The following is a 19,676-nucleotide window of genomic DNA, read 5'->3' on the forward strand; positions in this document are numbered from 1 at the left end:
GATTAAAATAACATTGCCTTAGCATCTGGACATCACAGGGAATCAGGGTCACAAGGAGTCCTGGCCTGGCTGTGGATAGGTGTGGGAATGAGGGAAAAGGCCACTTCAGGACATGTAGTATGCAGAGTTGCCTGAAATTGTTGGGAGTTTGAATATGAAGTACAAAGAGACTAGCATTTTGTACCTCATCCATGCTAGCTTCAGTATATATTCTGTACTGAAGGCCTCTTTAAAAATGATTCCTTCTTTTCCCAATGAGAGAATTAGCTTGTGCATGTCCTGAAGATTTTTAAGACATACCTTCTGATTTTTCTAATTAATTTTTGATTAAGTTGTCTAGGGTTTGACAGTCATTAGTATTTTTGTTCAAAATACTCCTAAAATAACTTTCCAATGGCCGTTTGGAGAATCTCACCATCATTACTCCTGTTCACTTTTCCCAAGAAATTTAAGACATTTGAAGAACAAATAACATAGAGAAGGTGAATCTATATGTTCACTTGTCTATTCTTTGGCATTTAATTTAATTAAAGAATAATAAAAATAATGAAAGTGGTACTTAACATATTTGTAATCTGTAAATCTAGGTCTCTCTTGACTTATCTATATACTGAGCCAGAGATATTATAGGCATTGATTCAAATTTCAGGAAAGGCATGTACACAAAAGAAAACATACCTAACACTACACTGATTTTTTTTTTTTACTAGCGTAATAGGTAATATGCTATCTATATTTTAGAGATACACTACTTATGTATCCATATGCCAGATTGCTGAGCCATTTGGTGAGTTGCCGTGATATGATAACTGTTATGCATTAGGCACTTTTGACTGGCTTACCCTCAACTCTGCCCATTATTCCATTTCTGCCAGGAACTACTTCTATCATTGAAAACTCTGCAAAACTTCAAACATTGAAGGGGAAGATTCCTGAATTTCCAATGGAATTCACTTGCGAAGTCCCAAGAGACTGAATTTTAAAGGGTTGACATTTTTATATATGGAAAATTAAAATTTAGAACTTCTAAAAGTGGCATAAAATAATTAGCTATAACTTATAAACTGGTTATAATTTAAACATTTCTAAAATAGATTTTCTGTAACTTATGTGACACATACAGACTACAAGATAGGGTGGGGTGACATAACATTTTATTGGCACTTAAGATGACCATTTCAGCTCACCCATGGATTCACCCCTTGTAAGTAACGCAGCCACCCCAAATTCATGCCAATAAAACATTTATACTATATTGTACCATCATGTGATCTGTGTTCCCCATACAGTAAAGTACGTAAGCATATGCTTAAAATGAAGCATATGCTTAAATGCTTTGCTAAATAGGAATGGACTGCTGCATTAGATCTGTATGCACACTTGTTGCGTAAATGTTACATACATTTACATTATATGTGTACATATACACACTTGTGCAGATGAAGTGAGACAGCTTATTGCCCACACATATTAGAAAAATCTTGTTTTCTCTGCATGTTTAATTTAAACCTTGGGATTAAAGGCTTTGAAATGGTTGTATGGGATCTTTCACTGTATAGACTATTAAAAGGTAGTTATTCCTGCATGTAGTTGTTCGTGTCAACCTAAATCGGAATATCCCTTGACATAATTCCATAATAAAATAGCTTTGGCAATTCTAATTCTAATGCTTAATGTGTTGGAAGTGATCGTATTTGCAGATCAAACACTTTTGATCTGATTAAGTCATACACTTTAATTAGCGTCACCTGGCATATAGAACTCTTTGGTTATGTGCTTCAGCAGCAGTGGACAGAACTAGCATTTGTCAGTACCTTTGGTCAGGAGCTGCCAGTTAATTGACTTTACGAACATCAGTTCTGTTCTCAGTCGTCATTGACACAGACGGTCTGAGTCACAGGCATGATGCCACCAGGCTGTATAACTGATGACAAGTTTGTATGCTTTAGTTATGTGTAATCCCAGAAGGTAAAGAAATCTTGCCAGCATGAGGGCGTTGTATATTGCTCAAGTGGTGTCACTTGAGATTCATCTAGAACTATGTTGGGATCCCTTTATTACCGAGTTCATCTGGAGATTTATAATTACCTCATTGTACAGTTAGCATATTTCTGAGTCACTATGCCTAAAGGTAAGAACTGCTGGCTGGATGCTAACCCTCAGGCAGGGCTGGGTCAGACAAATCTGAGACCCCTGCATATCTTGTTGATTGAGTCATCCCATCTCTTGCTGCAAGGCCCAAGATCTCCTATACAATTTTCCCTTGTTCACCTGCCCCAAATGGCAAGGAAAAGACAAAATAGTGCTGCTTACCCATGACTTTGTCAACACATAGCAGTTTATACACCACACCAGATGGCACTGAACATAAACAGTAAGCATGCCATATGTATACCTTGCCCTTTATTTGGTGGGGTTCCAGGAGTTTGGGGCTTCTGGGCCTGCAGGTTTGATAGCACTGGGCAAAGAACTGAAAACGTTGTGGGAAAGTGTTTGCCAATTGCTGTCATAACTGACAAGCAAAATGGATTGGAAAGCGGTGGTGAGGTAAAGGGCACTTAGGTGAAAAAAAGAACAATAATGATAGTGAGAAAAGGAGTTTCTGATTTGATACTGAGGAAAGGGTAATTGATTTGGTGAGGAAAGGGTAATTGATTTGGTGAATGGGGGAATGGAGTGGACATAATATACCTGGATTTCAACAAGGCTTTTGACACAGTCCCATATGACATTATAATAAGTAATCTGGAGAAATGTGGGCTCGGCAGAACTACCAAGTGGATACATAACTGGTTAAACAACCGCAAACAAAGAGTAACTATTAATAGAATGATGTCGGATTGTAGGGAGGTTTTAAGTGGGGTTCCACAGGGATCTGTTCTGGGTTCTGAACCTCAACATGCTTCAGCAATGTGATGCTGTTGCAAAAAAAGCAAATGCAATTTTAGGTTGCATTAACAAAGGCATAGCATGCAAGTCACAGGAGGTGATAGTACTGCTCTACTTGGTTCTGGTTAGCCCTCAACTGGAGTACTGTGTCCAATTTTGGTCACCAATGAATAGAAAGGATGAAGAGAAACTGGAAAGGATCCAGAGGTGAGCGGGGTCATAGTGGACAAAGGGCTAAATATGAATCAACAGTGTAACACTGTTGCAAAAAAAAGCGAACATCATTCTGGGATGTATTAGCAGGAGTGTTGTAAGCAAGACACAAGAAGTAATTCTTCCGCTCTACTCCGTGCTGATTAGGCCTCAACTGAAGTACTGTGTCCAGTTCTGCATGCCACATTTCAGGAAAGATGTGGACAAATTGTAGAAAGTCCAGAGAAGAGCAACAAAAATGATTAAAGGTCTAGAAAACATGACCTATGAGGGAAGATTGAAAACATTGGGTTTGTTTAGTCTGGAAAAGAGAAGTCTTAGGGGGGGACATGATAATAGTTTTCAAGTACATAAAAGGTTGTTACAAGGAGGAGGGAGAAAAATTGTTCTTCTTCACTTCTGAGGCTAGGACAAGAAGCAATGGACTTAAATTGCAGCAAGGGAGGTTTAGGTTGAACATTAGGAAAAACTTCCTAACTATCAGGGTGGTTAAGCACCAGAATAAATTGCCTAGGAAGGTTGTGGAATCTCCATTATTGGAAATTTTTAAGAGCAGGTTAGACAAACACCTGTCAGGGATGGTCTAGATAATACTTAGTCCTGCCATGAGTGCAGGAGACTGGACTAGATGACCTCTTAAGGTCCCTTCCAGTTCTATGATTCTGTGAGTCTATGACAAAGATGATCAAAGGGATGGAATGCAGGCCATATGAGTAAGGGCTGAAGGAACTGGGTATGCTTAGTTTGAAAAGAGGAGATTAAGGGGAGGAAGATATGATAGTGGTTTTTAGATACGTGAAAGGCTACCATAAAAAGATGGAGAAAAGTTGTTCTCTTTTGCCACAGAGTGCAGGAGAAGAGGCAATGTGTTCAAACTACATAATAGATTTAGATTAAATATTACGAAAAAACTTCCTAACTGTAAGAACAGTAGGACAATGGAACAGACTGCCTTGGGAGGTTGTGAAAGCTTCTTCACTGGAGGTTTTCAAAAGGAGGCTGATAGCCATCTGTCTTGGATGGTTTAGACTACATGACACTTGCGATCCCTTCTAACCCTGTGATTCTATGAAACATCTGTCTTTCACTCTTCTCAGGTTGGAAATTAAATGTGGTGAGGAATTTGAAAATTTTTAACATAGATTCAAAATAGCCACATCATAATGTTTTGCTCATGAGCCTTTAAGAAATGACCCATAAATCTGTCATCCCCTGTATATTTTATAAGGTGAAACACTCCTTTTGTTACATAAAACTCTGTGGAGTCTAACTGCTGGCCTGTTGTACAAAAAAATAATAACAATAATTAGAAACACTAGGCTACACTTTCAACCACGGTTCCCTCTCCTTTCTTGCTTGAATAGCATATACCACAGTTGGCTTGCAGAGAATTCCCTTGGAGGAGAAAGTCCAATTGCTATAAAGCAGGTGGAAGAAGAGTGTTGGGGATGGAGCAACCTTTCCCAAGTAGTATATGGTTTTGTAGGAATCATAGCCTGGTGTTCTGAGAGTGGCCTCTAAACTTCCCTAATTAATGCCAGGATATACTCCTGGGGGAATTCTGCACCAAAAAATTAAAAATTCTGTGCACAATATTTTAAAATTCTGCAAAATTCAGCATATTGTATTTGTCAAAATAACACAATATAATCACACCAGTTTCAATTATTTTGGTAATTTATTTCAAAATACCTGCCAGCAAGTATGTCTGTAACAATGCAGACAAGAAAATAGATCCAGGAAATGTTTTTTTTTTACAAATAGATTCCTTACAGGTATATTAATACAGAACTCTGAGTAATAATTAATTTAAACTACAATACAGAACTGTATTTCCCGCACCACTCAGAAGCAGTGCAAAGGCTTGGGTGAGTTGGGGTAACGGAGGAACTGAGGGAGAGGGAAGTAATTGATGGGAAGGAGCCTGCGTGTGAACTTGGAGGGTTGTTGGGTATGGGTGGAAAAGTATGGAAGAGGTTTTTTGAGGGGGTGGGGAGAGATTGTTAGGGAATTTCCCCCATACAGATCCTGGCTTACCCCTAGCCTCTCCCATTCAGTCAGGCACATTTGCCCCTGTCCCAATGTATCCCTGCACCACCATGTGTTCTTGCACCCCCTGTCCTCATGTGTGCCTCCACCCTCACTCTTAGACACCCACTTTCCCATCCTCATGTGTCTCTGCACCCCCTCCCCCTGTCTTCATGTGTTTCTGTGCCCCTACTCAGCCCCCCCTTCCCCCATGTAGCCCTGCATCCCTTCCCCCTGTCCCCATGTGTTCCTGCACCTCCTCAGCCAGCCCCCTCCCCTCACCCCCATGTGTCCCTGCACTCCCTGGCCCTGCACCCCCTTTCCCTCCATCCTGTGGGCCTGCACCTCCACTCCCATTCAGCCCCTACCCCAGTCTGTTCTACCCCACTAGCCCTTATGAACCCCTGTCTGTGACCCCCCAGCAGCCCCATGTGCCCCATGCTGTCTGTCTCCTGACCTGACCTGACAGACACTGTGATGAGAAGGCACTGCAGGCTCTTTCTCTCTCCTACGGTAGCTAGGACTGGCTGGGAGCAGTTGCTCTGTTCTAGCACCACAGCGCCCTCTGATGAGCAGAAGGCTGAACTGCAGCAACTTTCCCGCAGAAGTTATTTTCTGACGGAAAAAAAATATGCATGGCACATGAATTCTGTGCGCAATGGCACAGAATTCTCCCAGGAGTAAGGGCAATTTGAGAATTAGGGAGGCATATCTAGCTCCCTGTCATCCTGGACCTTTACCCCTCCAGCACTAAGTATATCTTGATATAAGAGAGACTCTGGGTCACTTCATGATGTAGGTTGATGGTCCTCCAGTTTCATTCTCAACTTCATAAATAATTCTGCAAACCACCTTCTTCCCAGGATCCCAGTCCTCGGGTCCCAAAAATGTTTCATTCTTTGGACTGTGGTAGATCACAGGCTATAGTTTAACAACTCCTGGTTTAGCTAGTTAATTAGAGGCCAGGTTCATTTATAACAATAATGAAATTTAGTGCTGTGAATTTTCAAATGGTATCTGCAGAAACAGTGCAAACTGGGTAATTGCATTTGCCTTCTGGAGTAAAATTATGTGGCAAATCCAAAAAGTTGGACAACGTGTGACAATTTACTTGGCTACACGGTTGATTAAAGGTGGCCTAATTATGACATTTCTTTTGTTAATATGTTGGTAACAATAAAAAGTTCCTAAATGTGGAACAAACCAAAAACCTGAAGTACAACATTTAAAGTCTACTGGGGGTTCCTATGTGAATAAACTATGAAGAGAACACTGTCCTTTTAATGAAAATCTTCCCCAGCGGCATATGGTTTTCAAATCACACTTCAGAACAGTAATTAAACAATGAAGATTGCAAACTTCTGCTAGTTAGATCTGAAAAAACTGAAGCAGTAACATTAGTTTGAGGACTCTGCAAGAACTTTGTGCATGTGGACATAAACCCACAAAAGAGAGGCCAGTTCAGCTGTTGTTTCTATAGCTCACTTAACTCAGTCCATTCATGCCTTGTCACTGCAGGACATATGTCCTCATACCAATGATGATGTTGCTTGGGGTTCATCTTGCAAATCTTTACATGAGTAGTCACACTGAAGTCCATAGGGCTGTGCAAGTAAAAACTTGTCTACATGATGGGGTAATGTGCACTATGGGGGTGTAATTTCTAAAGCGCACTCAGAGGTTGCATATTAATTGGTCCGTGTAGACCCTGTTGATGTGCTCTTTAGATTGAATGTAGTACTGTTTCAAAGCCCACAATCCTCAGGTACGCATGCGTACACAACTTCCATTGACTGGCGAAGATACCTTTGTAAGACATTCTGAGGTAGATCCTCTGCTGCTGTAAAGTCAATGGAGCTATGACAGTTTACACCAGAGGAGGCTCTGCCCCTCTCAATCTTCAATAGGTTTGATACAGGATTAGTTCTGAATATTTCCCCTATGTTTTTTGTTATATGAGTTTGAAAACTGCAAGTAGTGAAATGTACTGAACAAACTTAACTTTGTAATTTTTGGGGCAAACAAAGCAGTAGAGGAGAACACATTAGCATTTATCACAGTTGATAAGTAATTGATGGAGCTGTTTACTTAAATCTTTTATCAGAAGCAAAGTTTTTGAGTAAAAAACGAAGGGTGTATGGTTTTGAGAAGTCCTTCTGAACATATCAAGGAATGTGAATGGAGTTTCACCCACTTACCAAAACAATGAATTTTGGCCCCTGGAGCAATAAGGCCTCCAGTACAGCATCAGTACTATTCTGACCCAGCCACCCTGTGAAAGCTTCTTGGAAGTAAGCAATGGACTGTTTGTAGAGAAGAACTAAATGGATTCTTCACCCTTGTAGACTGTCACTGGTTTGCTGGATCTAAGCAATTTTTCCATATTAGAAGAACTACAAATACATGATTACAAACCAGATGTAACCCCAGTGCCATCCAGTAGGGATTTATTTAGTAAGGGATTTACTTTTGTAATGCTTTTTATCTTCAAAGAAGTTTACAAAAGTTCCCTAAATTGCCCCCACAACACTCATGTGAGACAGAAAACTAGTGTTATTCCCATTTACAGATAACCTTGCTTCATTCAGTTTCACTGAGGCCACAGTTTTAAACTTGAATGCTTAAAGTGCCTGGCTCTCAAGCCTTTGCTTAGAGTTCTCTGATGTAAATGGTCTTGTAACAGATTGTGGTGGGAAGAGCATATATTAAAAAAGGAGATGCAGAAAACAAAAATATCTTGTTACAGTTAGTCTTTGCCACCTGGATCAGAAATATCTAAAATTGATCATAATAAACTGTGGGAATAACTAGGAAAGAAACAAACTAATGAACAATGGATCTATAAACATGCATATGTTCAAAAGTTACTTTGTTAGGGTTGATTCAATTTCCTTCCAGCTAGCAACAGCTTCTCTAATTTAAGTCAAGCCTACAGTGCTACACAAAAATGCTTCCTAGAGAGAATAAGAGAAATAGAATTAGCCCCAGGGCTTTTATCTGTTCTCCAGTCATTCAGGCTGACCTCTGGTGCTACATGACAGTTTGGGTTTCTTGCTGCTACATTACTTTGGAGCTTTTGGGGAATCCAGCTGAAGGGAAATGGGATTCCTGAGAGATCCAGCTACTGGGTGCATGGCTTCTCTATCAATGACTTAAAATGAACACCCATTAGATACTGAGAGTAGACGTCACTGTAACTCATTAGATTACAGGCAATTACTAATCTTCGTCCATATTATATAATACATGGTGCATACATAGTCCTTAACAAGACCTTATGGTAAGTTAGACTCTTATTCTGAGGCAGCAATGGATTGTGCACTGTGTGTATATGTAAATGTATGTGTGTATATCTGTCTAGCTGAAAACCTTGTGGTTCCCATGATAAATTTTCCTCCCCTCCTCTATTGCCTCTGTGGCCCAAGACTTACTCCCTGAGAAATATTCTAGGGCATTCTAACGGGAGGAAACTGCCACTTGCCCTAATCACCTGGCATATCTAGCACAAAGGTTATTTAGCTATAGCTGAAACTATTTAGGTTTACTTTATTTTTTGTAATTTCCTTGACAGGCCTAAATGCCTTCGTTTCTTTCATCAGTTGAGAGTATTGATCCAGCTGAGGTGTCTCCTACATTACTCCCTGGGTTGTGTTTTGACTGAAAACGCACAACAATATTAAGTTGTTGCCTTGTTCAAAACAACCTGTTTACTTTTTACCTTAAGGAGTTATGTGGTAGCTAGTTTTCTCAATTTCCTTTCTTACTACAGACCCTTGTTTGCCCCAGTTATGGTTCTTCTTTCTAGGCCTCTTTTCTGAGGCAGTGCTTGATGGCTTCTGTGTGCCTCCGTAATTGCAGAAGGAGTCAGCTTCTTTCTGCAAACTATGCCTGCTCCAACTAGGCTTCAGGCAGCTGGAGAGCAGATTCCTTTTTCCTCTTCTCTGTTCTTAGGCCAGATTGGCTCCCTTTTTTAATATTTACAGGGTAGCGGACAGGCCAGTCATTATTTAAAGGAGACGTAACCATCTTTTTCTTGGGAGGTGCTCATATGCTCTGGAAGTGCTTAGGTACCACTCTGATGCACATGGTATAAATACCTAGGCAGGGCCTCTTTATATGCGGGGTGTATCTGTGTTGGAAGGATGTTCTTTTAGCTATTCTCAGTGGTTTGAGAATTCCACTCTCTGCCTTCCCCAGCCCTTACAGGTCTTCTGTGACAATCCTTTAGCAGACAAGGTTCCTTGTAGGCCTGATAGCCTTCAGTGAGGAGGAGGAGTTGCTAGGAAGGTTTGTGTTCCTGACCTTGCTGGACTTCACTTAGAGTGAATGCTATTGGGTCTGAACTCTGATTCTTAAGTAGTTCTGGATTCTTTCTTTCTATTCCTCAGTGGTGATCCCTGCTACTTGGTCTGCAATTGGAGTCTTCTCATGCATGCTGGACTGATAGCTACACAGAATCCTAAAAATGAATTTTTTGGTTATGTCAGATTACTCCCGGCTCATAGGCACTTGATGCTCTTTGTGTTCTTGTGATTCTGGAATAAATAAGAACAAAACAATGTTCTTTAGTTCTCAAAAATATTTCGTTATTGGAAATAATATTCCCAACCAATATTATTTTAATATTAAAATTAAGGATAGTGGTGAGGCGCCAGTCAGAATTGCACTGGGAATTGTGGGAGTGGTAAAGCACGCCTCTAGCATGTATGTTGCTCTCCATTATGGACATATGGAGGGATTAACTTTTCCCTAGGAAATAAAGGAGGGAAGTGAATGTGTGTGTTTTTTTTTAAAAGGAACACTAACGACTCTATTACGGTCTTGGAGCCAGAAGCGTAGTGAGGAGGAATGGGGAATTCACCTCCTGGGTGGTGGTAGCTGGCGAGAAGAGTGGGACTTAGCTGCTGGTGGTTTCCTTGGGCAGGATCATTAAAAGCAAGACTGGAAAAGGAGTTGCAGAATATTTTCAGCAACACTAGCAAATGTTTAAAGAGGCTTTTTAAAATGGCTCTCTTAATATGTGCAGTTATACTCTAATGTATTGGGAAAAAGGCTTTCAGCACCCACCGGGCATAAAGCTTTCTTCCTGTGACATTCTCTGAACTTATTATTAGACATTTTATTTGAGGCTTTGGAATACTTGGATTTTATTGCACATTTGACTGGCCTGATATTAGAAGTATCTATAGAAATATGTGTGTCATAAGGGGGCAATGTGTATAGAAAAGCGATGCCTTGCAAACAGTCTGTGGTGGTATTTATGCTGCAGTGAGTTAATAAAATACTCCTGTACCACCGGTACAGAAGGCAGAGATTAGGCCTTAGCCTCTGTCAGGCAGGTGGTAGCCAATCATTATGTAGAATTTCCACAACCATGTGTCCTATTGGAGGGCAATCGTTCCTTTTCTCATGTGTTTCCTAGCACTGTTGGTAATGCTCATGAGATACAGCTTCAGTTTAGGGCTCAATTGAGCCATTAAGGCACAGCTCTGACTAATGGGTGGTGTGGAGCCCTGTGAGATATTGTGCTTGAGGAGCTGACATCCCTCCTGGACTCCAGCCGTGCAGGAAGTATGTGCATGTTGCACCATCCCTTTAGGATGATTTAGCACAGTCCCATTGTGGTGGCCATATTGCTCAGCTTGCCAGCATGTGAGAGGATGCTGTACATAGCCCTGCTTTTTTTTAAATCTGTGCTGGGATATCTTATAGATGTGGGGCTTTTAGGAGTGGATGTGCAACCCCTACATGCCAGGGAGGAATTTTTCCTGAAACTCCCCCTGAGTGGTATGGCTCTGCTCTGTCCCATCCCCAGTGTGTGTTGCACTTCTCTAAGGCGTGATTGATGCCGGTATTTGAGAGCATGTCTATCTCTTCTGCACAGCATAGTCCTAAAACAGATATTTGAAAAAGGGTTAACTCCCTGTTGCACACCACAGAATTAACGTGTTGTTCACTTAATATTGTATCTCATCACCTATAAGATGGAACCCTTGTTCTTAATCTGTTGCTTAAATACCCATGAATCACAAATCATGGCAGTCTACCCTCAGATTTTAAGATGCTGTAAATATAACACATCAGTTTGACCAAATATAAAATTTTGTGTATTGTCATTAAGTGCATTGAACTCAGGGCCGGTGCAAGGAATTTTCGCGCCCTAGGCGAAACTTCCACCTTGCGCCCCACCCCCCAGTCCTGCGGCAGCTCCCCGCCCCCCCCTCCGCCCTGAGGTGTCCCCCCATGGCAGCTCCCCCCCCCACCCTGAGGCTCCCCCACCCGGGGAGCCATGTGGCAGCTCCCCACCCCAGCTCACCTCTGCTCTGCCTCCTCCCCGAGCACGCCGCCCCTGCTCTAATTCTCCTCCCCTCCCAGGCTTGCGGCACCAAACAGCTGATTGGCGCCGCAAGCCTGGGAGGCGGGAGAAGTGGAGCAGCGATGGCGTGCTCGGGGAGGGGACGTAGCAGAGGTGAGCTGGGGTGGGGAGCCCTGCGGCAGCTCCCCCCCCCCCGCCCTGAGGCACCCCCGCAGCATCTCCCCACCCCCCTGGCCCGGGGAGCCGTGTGGCAGCTCCCCACCTCAGCTCACCTCTGCTTCGCCCCCTCCCCGAGCACGCTGCCCCTGCTCTAATTCTCCTCCCCTCCCAGGCTTGCGGCACCAAACAGCTGATTGGCGCCGCAAGCCTGGGAGGCGGGAGAAGTGGAGCAGCGATGGCGTGCTCAGGGAGGAGGCGTAGGAACGCTGTAAAAAAAAAAATTGGGGGCACCGCTTTTTGGTGCCCTCAAATCTTGGCACCCTAGGCAACTGCCTAGTTTGCCTTTATGGTAGCACCGGCCCTGACTGCACTCACATTTAGTCTTAGAAGACAGTGCCCCCAACTGTAATCTATTAGACGCTTAAAAAGTCATGAATCACAAAGTATGACTGCCTACCTTGTGGCAGCCGGTGTGGTGCATTCTCAGTTAGAGGGCTTAATCTTCTGATGGTTTTTTGGGGGGACGGGAGGGAAGGGGGAGCAAGGAGGGCGTAAGCTGGATATCCTCTCTAGAACTATGGGAATTTTTATGGGAGATTGGCTTCATTTTCTCTTTAGCTGGATTTTTTATTTTTTTTTAGTAACTAAGGGGTTGTCTGACAATCTCCAAGATCATCATCAGGATGTCAAAGGTTAATGTCACCTTTGGGTCTTGTATGGCTCTTCATCATACTCTTTAATTTCTGAGCTTTGGTTGTGGTTTTTTACCTTCATTTGTTCCTGTAGCGGGGTGGATACCCACTCCTGCCCTGGAGGGCTTGAAACCAGCCCTGAAAGAGGGCTGCAGGGGTTAAAAGCAGCCCTGCAGAGGGCTGCAGCTCTAAAAGCTGGGCTGATTGGGGAAGCGGCTGCAGCTGGGCCACGCCCCAGCTGGCCTGTATAAAGAGGCTGGGAGCCAGGAGCTCAGCAGTCTGACTGCTTGGGAGCTTCCCCCAGGGGACCTAGAGTGAGGCAGGGCTGGGGAAAGGCTGTAAGAACTGGGAAGCCCTAGGCCAGCATCTCCCCAGGCTGCAGGGCCTAGTTCTAGGCCCACCTAGGCATTGGGCTTGCAGAGGGGCAGCCTGAGGGTGGGTAAAGGCAGCCAGTCCAAACCCAACCTTGTCTATGATGAGTGGCTGATACTGCAGTCTGCCCCAGGGTGTGGGGCTAGACAATGACTGACAGTAGCTTTATACTGAGGTAAGGTGGGAATAGTGGGTGGGGTCTCCCTAGGGAGGGGAGACCCTAAGACTGAGGGGTTACTGCCAGGAGGCAGCACCCCAGGTAAAAGGGCACTGGGGTCTAGGGAGGGACATGGGGCCAGAGGACAGGTGGACCACTGGCCTGCAGAGGGCACTCCAGGATGCTGGAAGAGCTAATTCCTGGAAGTCACCAGCAGGCGGCGTCGCAGGGGTGAGTCTGCTCCGCTACAATTCCATAGATTCCTGGGACATCATGTTGTTTCAGACACAGGTTATAGACTCAGTCAATAAGTAACTGTGCATAAAGAAGGTAAACTTTTCTCAAAATAAATCAATTCCAATAAAAATACAATAATTCTGTAAAATAATTCTCACTTATTTGCTGTCTTTTCTCAGTTTCCCCATCTGTAAAATGGGAATAATAATACTGAGCTCCTTTGTAAAGCGCTGTGAGATCTGCTGATGAAAAGTACTATATAAGAGCTAATTCTTATTATATTAATGAGTCATGTGGCTAAATCTTGCTGAAAATAAAGTTACATATGAATTGAAAACTGACTAATAGGGTAGTCTTTTCCAGGGAAAAATAATTGCTATTGCTCATGGTGATCAGATGCCATAGGAGTCCTTTAAAGGAAAGTTATTTATTAATGAACAACAATGTACACTTCTGATTATTAAAAAGAATGTTGTCAATCAATCTATGCATAGGAAACGGGCATGAGACATTAATACTGCCAATACACTGTTCTGTTGCACAGATTAAGGCCCCAGTCCTGTAATATATAGTGCACAGGCAGACTGCTGTGCTGCAGAGCTCCACTGACTTCCGTGGGGCATGATGCGGTGCTCAAGTCAACCCACACACTTGGTGTTGAAGGATAGAGACTTAAATGAGTAACAGTTGTTACTGCTTGTGTACTTCAACATGTCCTGTGAACTAGTTTTGGGGGGTTTCCCTTGAATCTTTAAACTCCTCATTTCTAGCTACACTTTGGAAGCTTATAACTCCACTGCTCACATTCTTAAGGTTCATGTGTTTTTCATGAGTAGCTATTTCTCTCCGGAAGTCTCTACTCCTATTTTCTCCTCTCTCCAAGCCTCTCTTTGTTTCCTTCTTCCATGCCCTTTCCTCTGCTCCAGTCCATAAAGGAACCTTCCTAGTGGTATTCAAATACCTTCTTAAAAGACAGTATTTCTTTCAGGGAAATTAACCTACCTAGAACAGACTATGTAAAAAGAAATGCAATGACCACATTTAGGTTGAATTTTGTGTCACAAATATCCCATATGTATAATTACATTCCCCCTTCCCCCCCCAAAAAACATGTTAAAAGAATGTTACAGTTGCAAAGTCAAGCACTTAAAGGTTAGGAATGACCAGAATTAAGGTGGCCAATGTCCTGAACCATTTTAACTTTAAATTAAAAACAAAAATCCAGCTGGAGGCAGACATCCTTTTGTGATAAGCAGTTTGGGTGAAATCCTAGCCCCACCAGAGTCAATGGAAGTTTTGCCATTGACTTCAGTGGAAGCAGGATTTCATCCTTTGTCTTTATATAGCACTTCTCATCTTGAAGGGTGCACTTGTGTGTACATCCTGTTGATGAAATGCAGCAGTTTCTGGTGGAAGATACAAGCTGTTGTAACAGCACACAGCAACGCTACAGAACAGTTTAGGATAGAAGTGAAGAATACCTTTATATGTTTCAAACTAACATGGGATTCTGGTGGCAGGGATGTACATTTATTTACCAACACTGGTATTTTCTCAGGACGTGGAAGAATAGCATCCTACTCTTTCAAAAAAGTATCCTGGGATTTTTAATTACTATCAATAACAGGCTGTGGTCTCATCTAGGAAATAGCCTATCCCATACCACAGCTGTCTGTGGATTGAGTGCACAATTACCACTGTTGATGGAACTATGTGCAAGAATTGAAGGCATGAAATGAACTTGAAGTCTGGGGTGGGAAAAATGGAGCTGCATTTAAAAAAAAAAGTTGCTGAGGTTGTAGCTGTCCTATAGTTAAGCAGAACAGAGGAATGCCAGGGACACATATGTAATTGACAAGATGCAGACAGGATGCCCATCAGTCTGAGTTGGTTGTTCCATGGAAAGTGAATAATTATGGAGGCTGAACATACCAACGATTGTAGTTAGGCAGCTGTCAATCAATTATTCAACAATTGAAAGTTACTATTATAGCAGTGCTCTGTATCACTCTTGCAGTTAAGGCTCTGTCCGCTTTTCAATTATAAACCCCAATTTGGATCAGATGGGGACGTCTTGGCATTCTAACTGTCATCTTGTATCGGGGGTAGCCGTGTTAGTCTGTATCTACAAAAACAACAAGGAGTCTGGTGGCACCTTAAAGACTAACAGATTTATTTGGGCATAAGCTTTTGTGGGTAAAAACCTCACTTCTTCAGATGCAAGAGGTGAGGTTTTTACCCACGAAAGCTTATGCCCAAATAAATCTGTTCATCTTTAAGGTGCCACCAGACTCCTTAACATTTAGTTTTACCTCTTCATGTCTGTAAGTGAGGACTGGCCTGCCTCCCAAGGTCTGTGAGAGTGAAGGATCATTTTCCAGGATAGGTTGTAAATCGTGGATAATGCGTTGGAGAGGCCCTGTCTCCACTTGCGAAGTAACTCCCTGCTCTCCATGTGTCAGTATATAATGCCTGCATCTGTAACTTTCACTCTATGCATCTGAAGAAGTGAGGTTTTTACCCACGAAAGCTTATGCCCAAATAAATCTGTTAGTCTTTAAGGTGCCACCAGACTCCTTGTTGTAACTGTCATCTTGAATGCCAGTTTTTCTTACAGAAATTATAATTGGGTCCAGATATGTTTGATTTAGAAAGATTAAAGGAATCCCCCCAGCTGGGGATTTTTCCTTTGAGAGTGTGTGTGTGTGTGTATGTGTGTGTGTGTGCATACAGTTCTGAATAAAAATGGCATTCTTTACAGATATGAGGTGGAGGCTGTGCAGTGCTCCAGGCCAAAGGGAGTGGTTTTGAGGGGGAAAAAATGCAGGTGTTTCCCTAAGTATTATGCGACGGGTTGTTGAACAACCTCTGTGGCCGTGCAGAGTACAGTGGAGAGCAGGATCCCCCCTGTCCTACCACTCCCTGTACTTCCTTGATAGCCTCCCCACATCTGAGGTTCAGTCATGGGGTGGGTAGAGAGGAAGAGGTATGTTCCTGGTACTCCACTTCCTCTGTGTCTCCTGCTCTCCACAGGTGGGCAAGGAATGAGCTGAGCTGATGCAGGGAGGGTAGTAATCTGCTACTTTTCAAGCCAGGTAGCCAATTGCTTCCTTCCTCCACCATCCTCCTGTGAGCTCGGGGGCAACATCAGCAATTTATTAGGTTGGATTTAATATTCACTGTGTCTAATTATTGAGGGCCACCCTTACTCACGTTGGGTAGAACCTTACTTCTGGAGTAGTCCCAGAAGGGGAGTAAAGGGTAGTGGCATTGGTCTTAGAATGAGTAACATACACATCTTCTCAGTGGAGATCCTGGATTTGCACCAGGGTAACTTAGAGTAGCATCTGGCCAACTTTGTGACTTCACGAAAGTATAAAATTAAACAAAAATTTTGCAGATATGTATTTAAGTCAGATCCTGCACTCATACACTTTAGTTAGTAAATGCTGAGTGTGGGAGGTTGAAACCACTAGCTGTCTCGCGGGTTGGTTGCCGCCAGTAAAGACTGAAGGTGTTCCTGTTTTCTACTGATAGTCACAAGAACATTTTAGCAGATAACACCTTAATTTTTGATCATTTGTAATCCTGCAAAATCTGCAGAGCTCACAATCTGCACCTTCTGAATGTTTGCAATAGCAGATTCTTCAAAAGGGACCTGCAGTGACTAAAAGCCAGTGTTTCTGACACAAGCCAAGAGTTATTCCTTTGCTACTGGTTTAAATATACATATCTGGAGGCAAGTTAGGGGGTGCAAATTATTGCCAACATTTGTAGGAATAACTTTTGAGTAGATGCAAGCCACGATATGTAACTAATAAGGGAACCGTCCGGCTGCATGAATTTTCACACACATCTTTCAGTGTATTGTTGGGCTTTTGGGGCCATACTCTCAGCTGGTGTAATTTGGCCCATAGATCCCAGCTTATCAGCTGAGAGCCTGGCCCTTAATGTGTGTGTCTGCATGTATGTGAGACATAAGAAAATAATGGTTTCTAAGTTATGAATTGAACAGTAAACTATATTGGGATGGTGTCTTGCAGGAATAACACATAAACACAACTTGGAAAAATATTTCAGGATAAAAATAATGTGGAACATAGCTTCCTCCATGGGCACAATGAAGGAGCAGAATAGATCTCAGTCTGTTAAACAAGTGGTTTCCTATCTCTTGGAGCAAATGTACCACTTGGCTGAACGAAGAACTCTGCTGCACTAGTGGGTGCCCTTTGTTTCCCATTCAGCTGAGTGTATTGTAACTTGCAGTGGAGGTCTGGCCTGCTCCAAACTCCAGTCTACCAAGATCCTGGGAAGCAGATATGGAGAGGAGCAACAAACTCTCTTCCCTAGATTCAGGAAGGGGATCTAGAGAACCAGTCAAAGAAACCTGTGTGGCTGGGACCACAAGTATCCAAAGTATTTGTTTTCAGCACTTAGAAGATTCACAGTTTTGATTCTCTTCAGTTCCAGTTGGCTCATGTTCCTTGGAGAAGTAATTACTAACAGAAACTGTGTAATTATGGGGGACTTTAACTTCCCGGATATAGATTGGGGAACAAACGCTAGTAGCAATAACAGGGCTCAGATGTTCCTAGAAGTGCTTGCTGATCAATTCCTCCATCAAGTGGTAACTGAACCGACGAGGGGGGAGGCCATTTTAGATTTGATTCTGGCAAGTAGTGAGGACCTTGTTGAGGAAGTGGTAGTAGGGGACAATTTGGGCTCCAGTGATCATGAGCTAATTCGGTTTAAAATACATGGAAGGAGTAACAGAATTAAATCAAAGACTAGGGTTTATCATTTTAAAAAGGCCAATTTTAACAAACTAAGGGGACTGGTAAGGGAAGTGGACTGGGCAAACGTATTAATGGATTTAAAAGCAGAAGAAGCCTGGGATTACTTTAAGTTAAAGATGCATGAGCTGTCGGAGGCCTGTATTCCAAAAAAGGGAAAAAGATTACTAAGCAAGAGATTTAGACCGAGCTGGATGAGCGACCGACTCAAAGGGGCGATTAGGAAAAAACAGAAAGCGTATAAAGAGTGGAAGAGGGGAGGGATCAGTAAGGAAATGTACCTAAGTGAAGTCAGAGAATGTAGAGATAGAGTGAGAAAGGCCAAAGGCCGTGTAGAGTTGGACCTAGCGAGGGGAATTAAAAGCAATAGTAAGAGGTTTTACAGCCACATAAATAGGAAGAGAGCAAAGAAAGAAGAAGTGGGACCGCTGAAGTCTATTGCCGGAGAGGAGATTAAAGACAATCTAGGCATGGCGCAATATCTTAATGAATATTTTGCATCGGTGTTTAATGAGGCCAATGAAGGTATTAGGGATACTAGCACCACTATAGAGGGGCATTCGGGATGGGGGATTACCGTATCCGAGGTAGAAACAAAACTTGAACACCTTAATGGGGCTAAGTCGGGAGGACCGGACGATCTACATCCGAGAATATTGAAGGAATTGGCGCGGGAAATAGCAGGCCCGTTAGCGATAATATTTAATGAATCTGTAAACTCGGGGGTGGTCCCGTTAGACTGGAGAATAGCTAATGTGGTTCCTATTTTCAAGAAAGGGAAAAAAAGTGATCCGGGTAACTACAGGCCTGTTAGTCTAACATCTGTAGTGTGCAAGGTGTTAGAGAAAATTCTGAAAGAGAAACTAGTTGAAGACCTGGAGGGTAGTGGCAATTGCGATAAATTACAACATGGTTTTACGAAGGGCAGATCGTGCCAAACGAATCTGATCTCCTTCTTTGAGAAAGTAACGGATTTATTAGATAAGGGAAATGCGGTGGACCTAATATACCTGGATTTCAGTAAAGCGTTTGATACTGTACCCCATGAGGAATTATTGGTTAAACTGAAAAACATGGGGATCGATATGAAAATCCAGAAGTGGATAAGGAATTGGTTACTGGGGAGAAAGCAGCGGGTTGTATTAAAGGGTGAACTGTCGGGTTGGAGGGAGGTTACTAGGGGAGTGCCTCAAGGTTCGGTTTTGGGACCCATTTTATTTAATCTATTTATAACTGACCTCGGAACCGATTGCAGGAGTGGGCTGATAAAATTTGCGGATGATACGAAGGTGGGAGGCGTTGTAAATTCGGAGGAGGACAGGGATATCCTGCAGGGAGACTTGAATGAGCTTGTGAATTGGAGTATCAGAAATAAGATGAAATTTAATAGTGAAAAGTGTAAGGTGATGCATTTGGGGATGACTAATAACAATTTTAGTTACAAGATGGGGACGCATTGGTTAGAAGTAACGGAAGAGGAGAAGGACCTAGGGGTTCTTGTAGACCGCAGGATGACTATGAGTCGACAATGTGACGTGGCGGTGAAAAAAGCCAATGCTGTCTTGGGATGCATTAGGCGGGGTATATCGAGTAGGGATAAGGAGGTCCTGCTTCCGTTGTACAAGGCGCTGGTGAGACCTCATTTGGAGTACTGTGTGCAGTTCTGGTCTCCCATGTTTAAAAAAGATGAACTCAAACTGGAACAGGTGCAGAGAAGGGCCACTAGGATGATCAGAGGAATGGAAAAGCTGTCGTACGAAAGGAGACTAGAGGAGCTTGGGTTGTTTAGTCTGACAAAGCGAAGGCTGAGAGGGGATATG

The 19,676-nt window shown here is 42.8% G+C and overlaps 1 protein-coding gene across 5 annotated transcripts in view; it reads left to right on the forward strand.

Annotated features, from left to right (window-relative positions):
• The window catches only part of PRKCE (protein kinase C epsilon), a 498,954-nt gene that overhangs the window by 32,889 nt on the left and 446,389 nt on the right, over nucleotides 1–19,676 (forward strand). Inside the window, exon 1 of one of the 5 annotated variants that reach the window (XM_065590681.1) lies at nucleotides 12,886–13,057. The exons of the other annotated variants lie outside the window; for them this stretch is intronic. Coding sequence (XP_065446753.1) covers nucleotides 12,959–13,057 — 99 coding nt within the window. The 5' untranslated portion in view covers nucleotides 12,886–12,958. Of the gene's footprint in view, nucleotides 1–12,885; nucleotides 13,058–19,676 lie in introns of those variants that run through there. 5 annotated transcript variants of the gene reach the window in all.

This window comes from Chrysemys picta, chromosome 3 (genome assembly GCF_011386835.1).
Source record: "Chrysemys picta bellii isolate R12L10 chromosome 3, ASM1138683v2, whole genome shotgun sequence".
NCBI lineage: Eukaryota > Metazoa > Chordata > Testudines > Emydidae > Chrysemys > Chrysemys picta.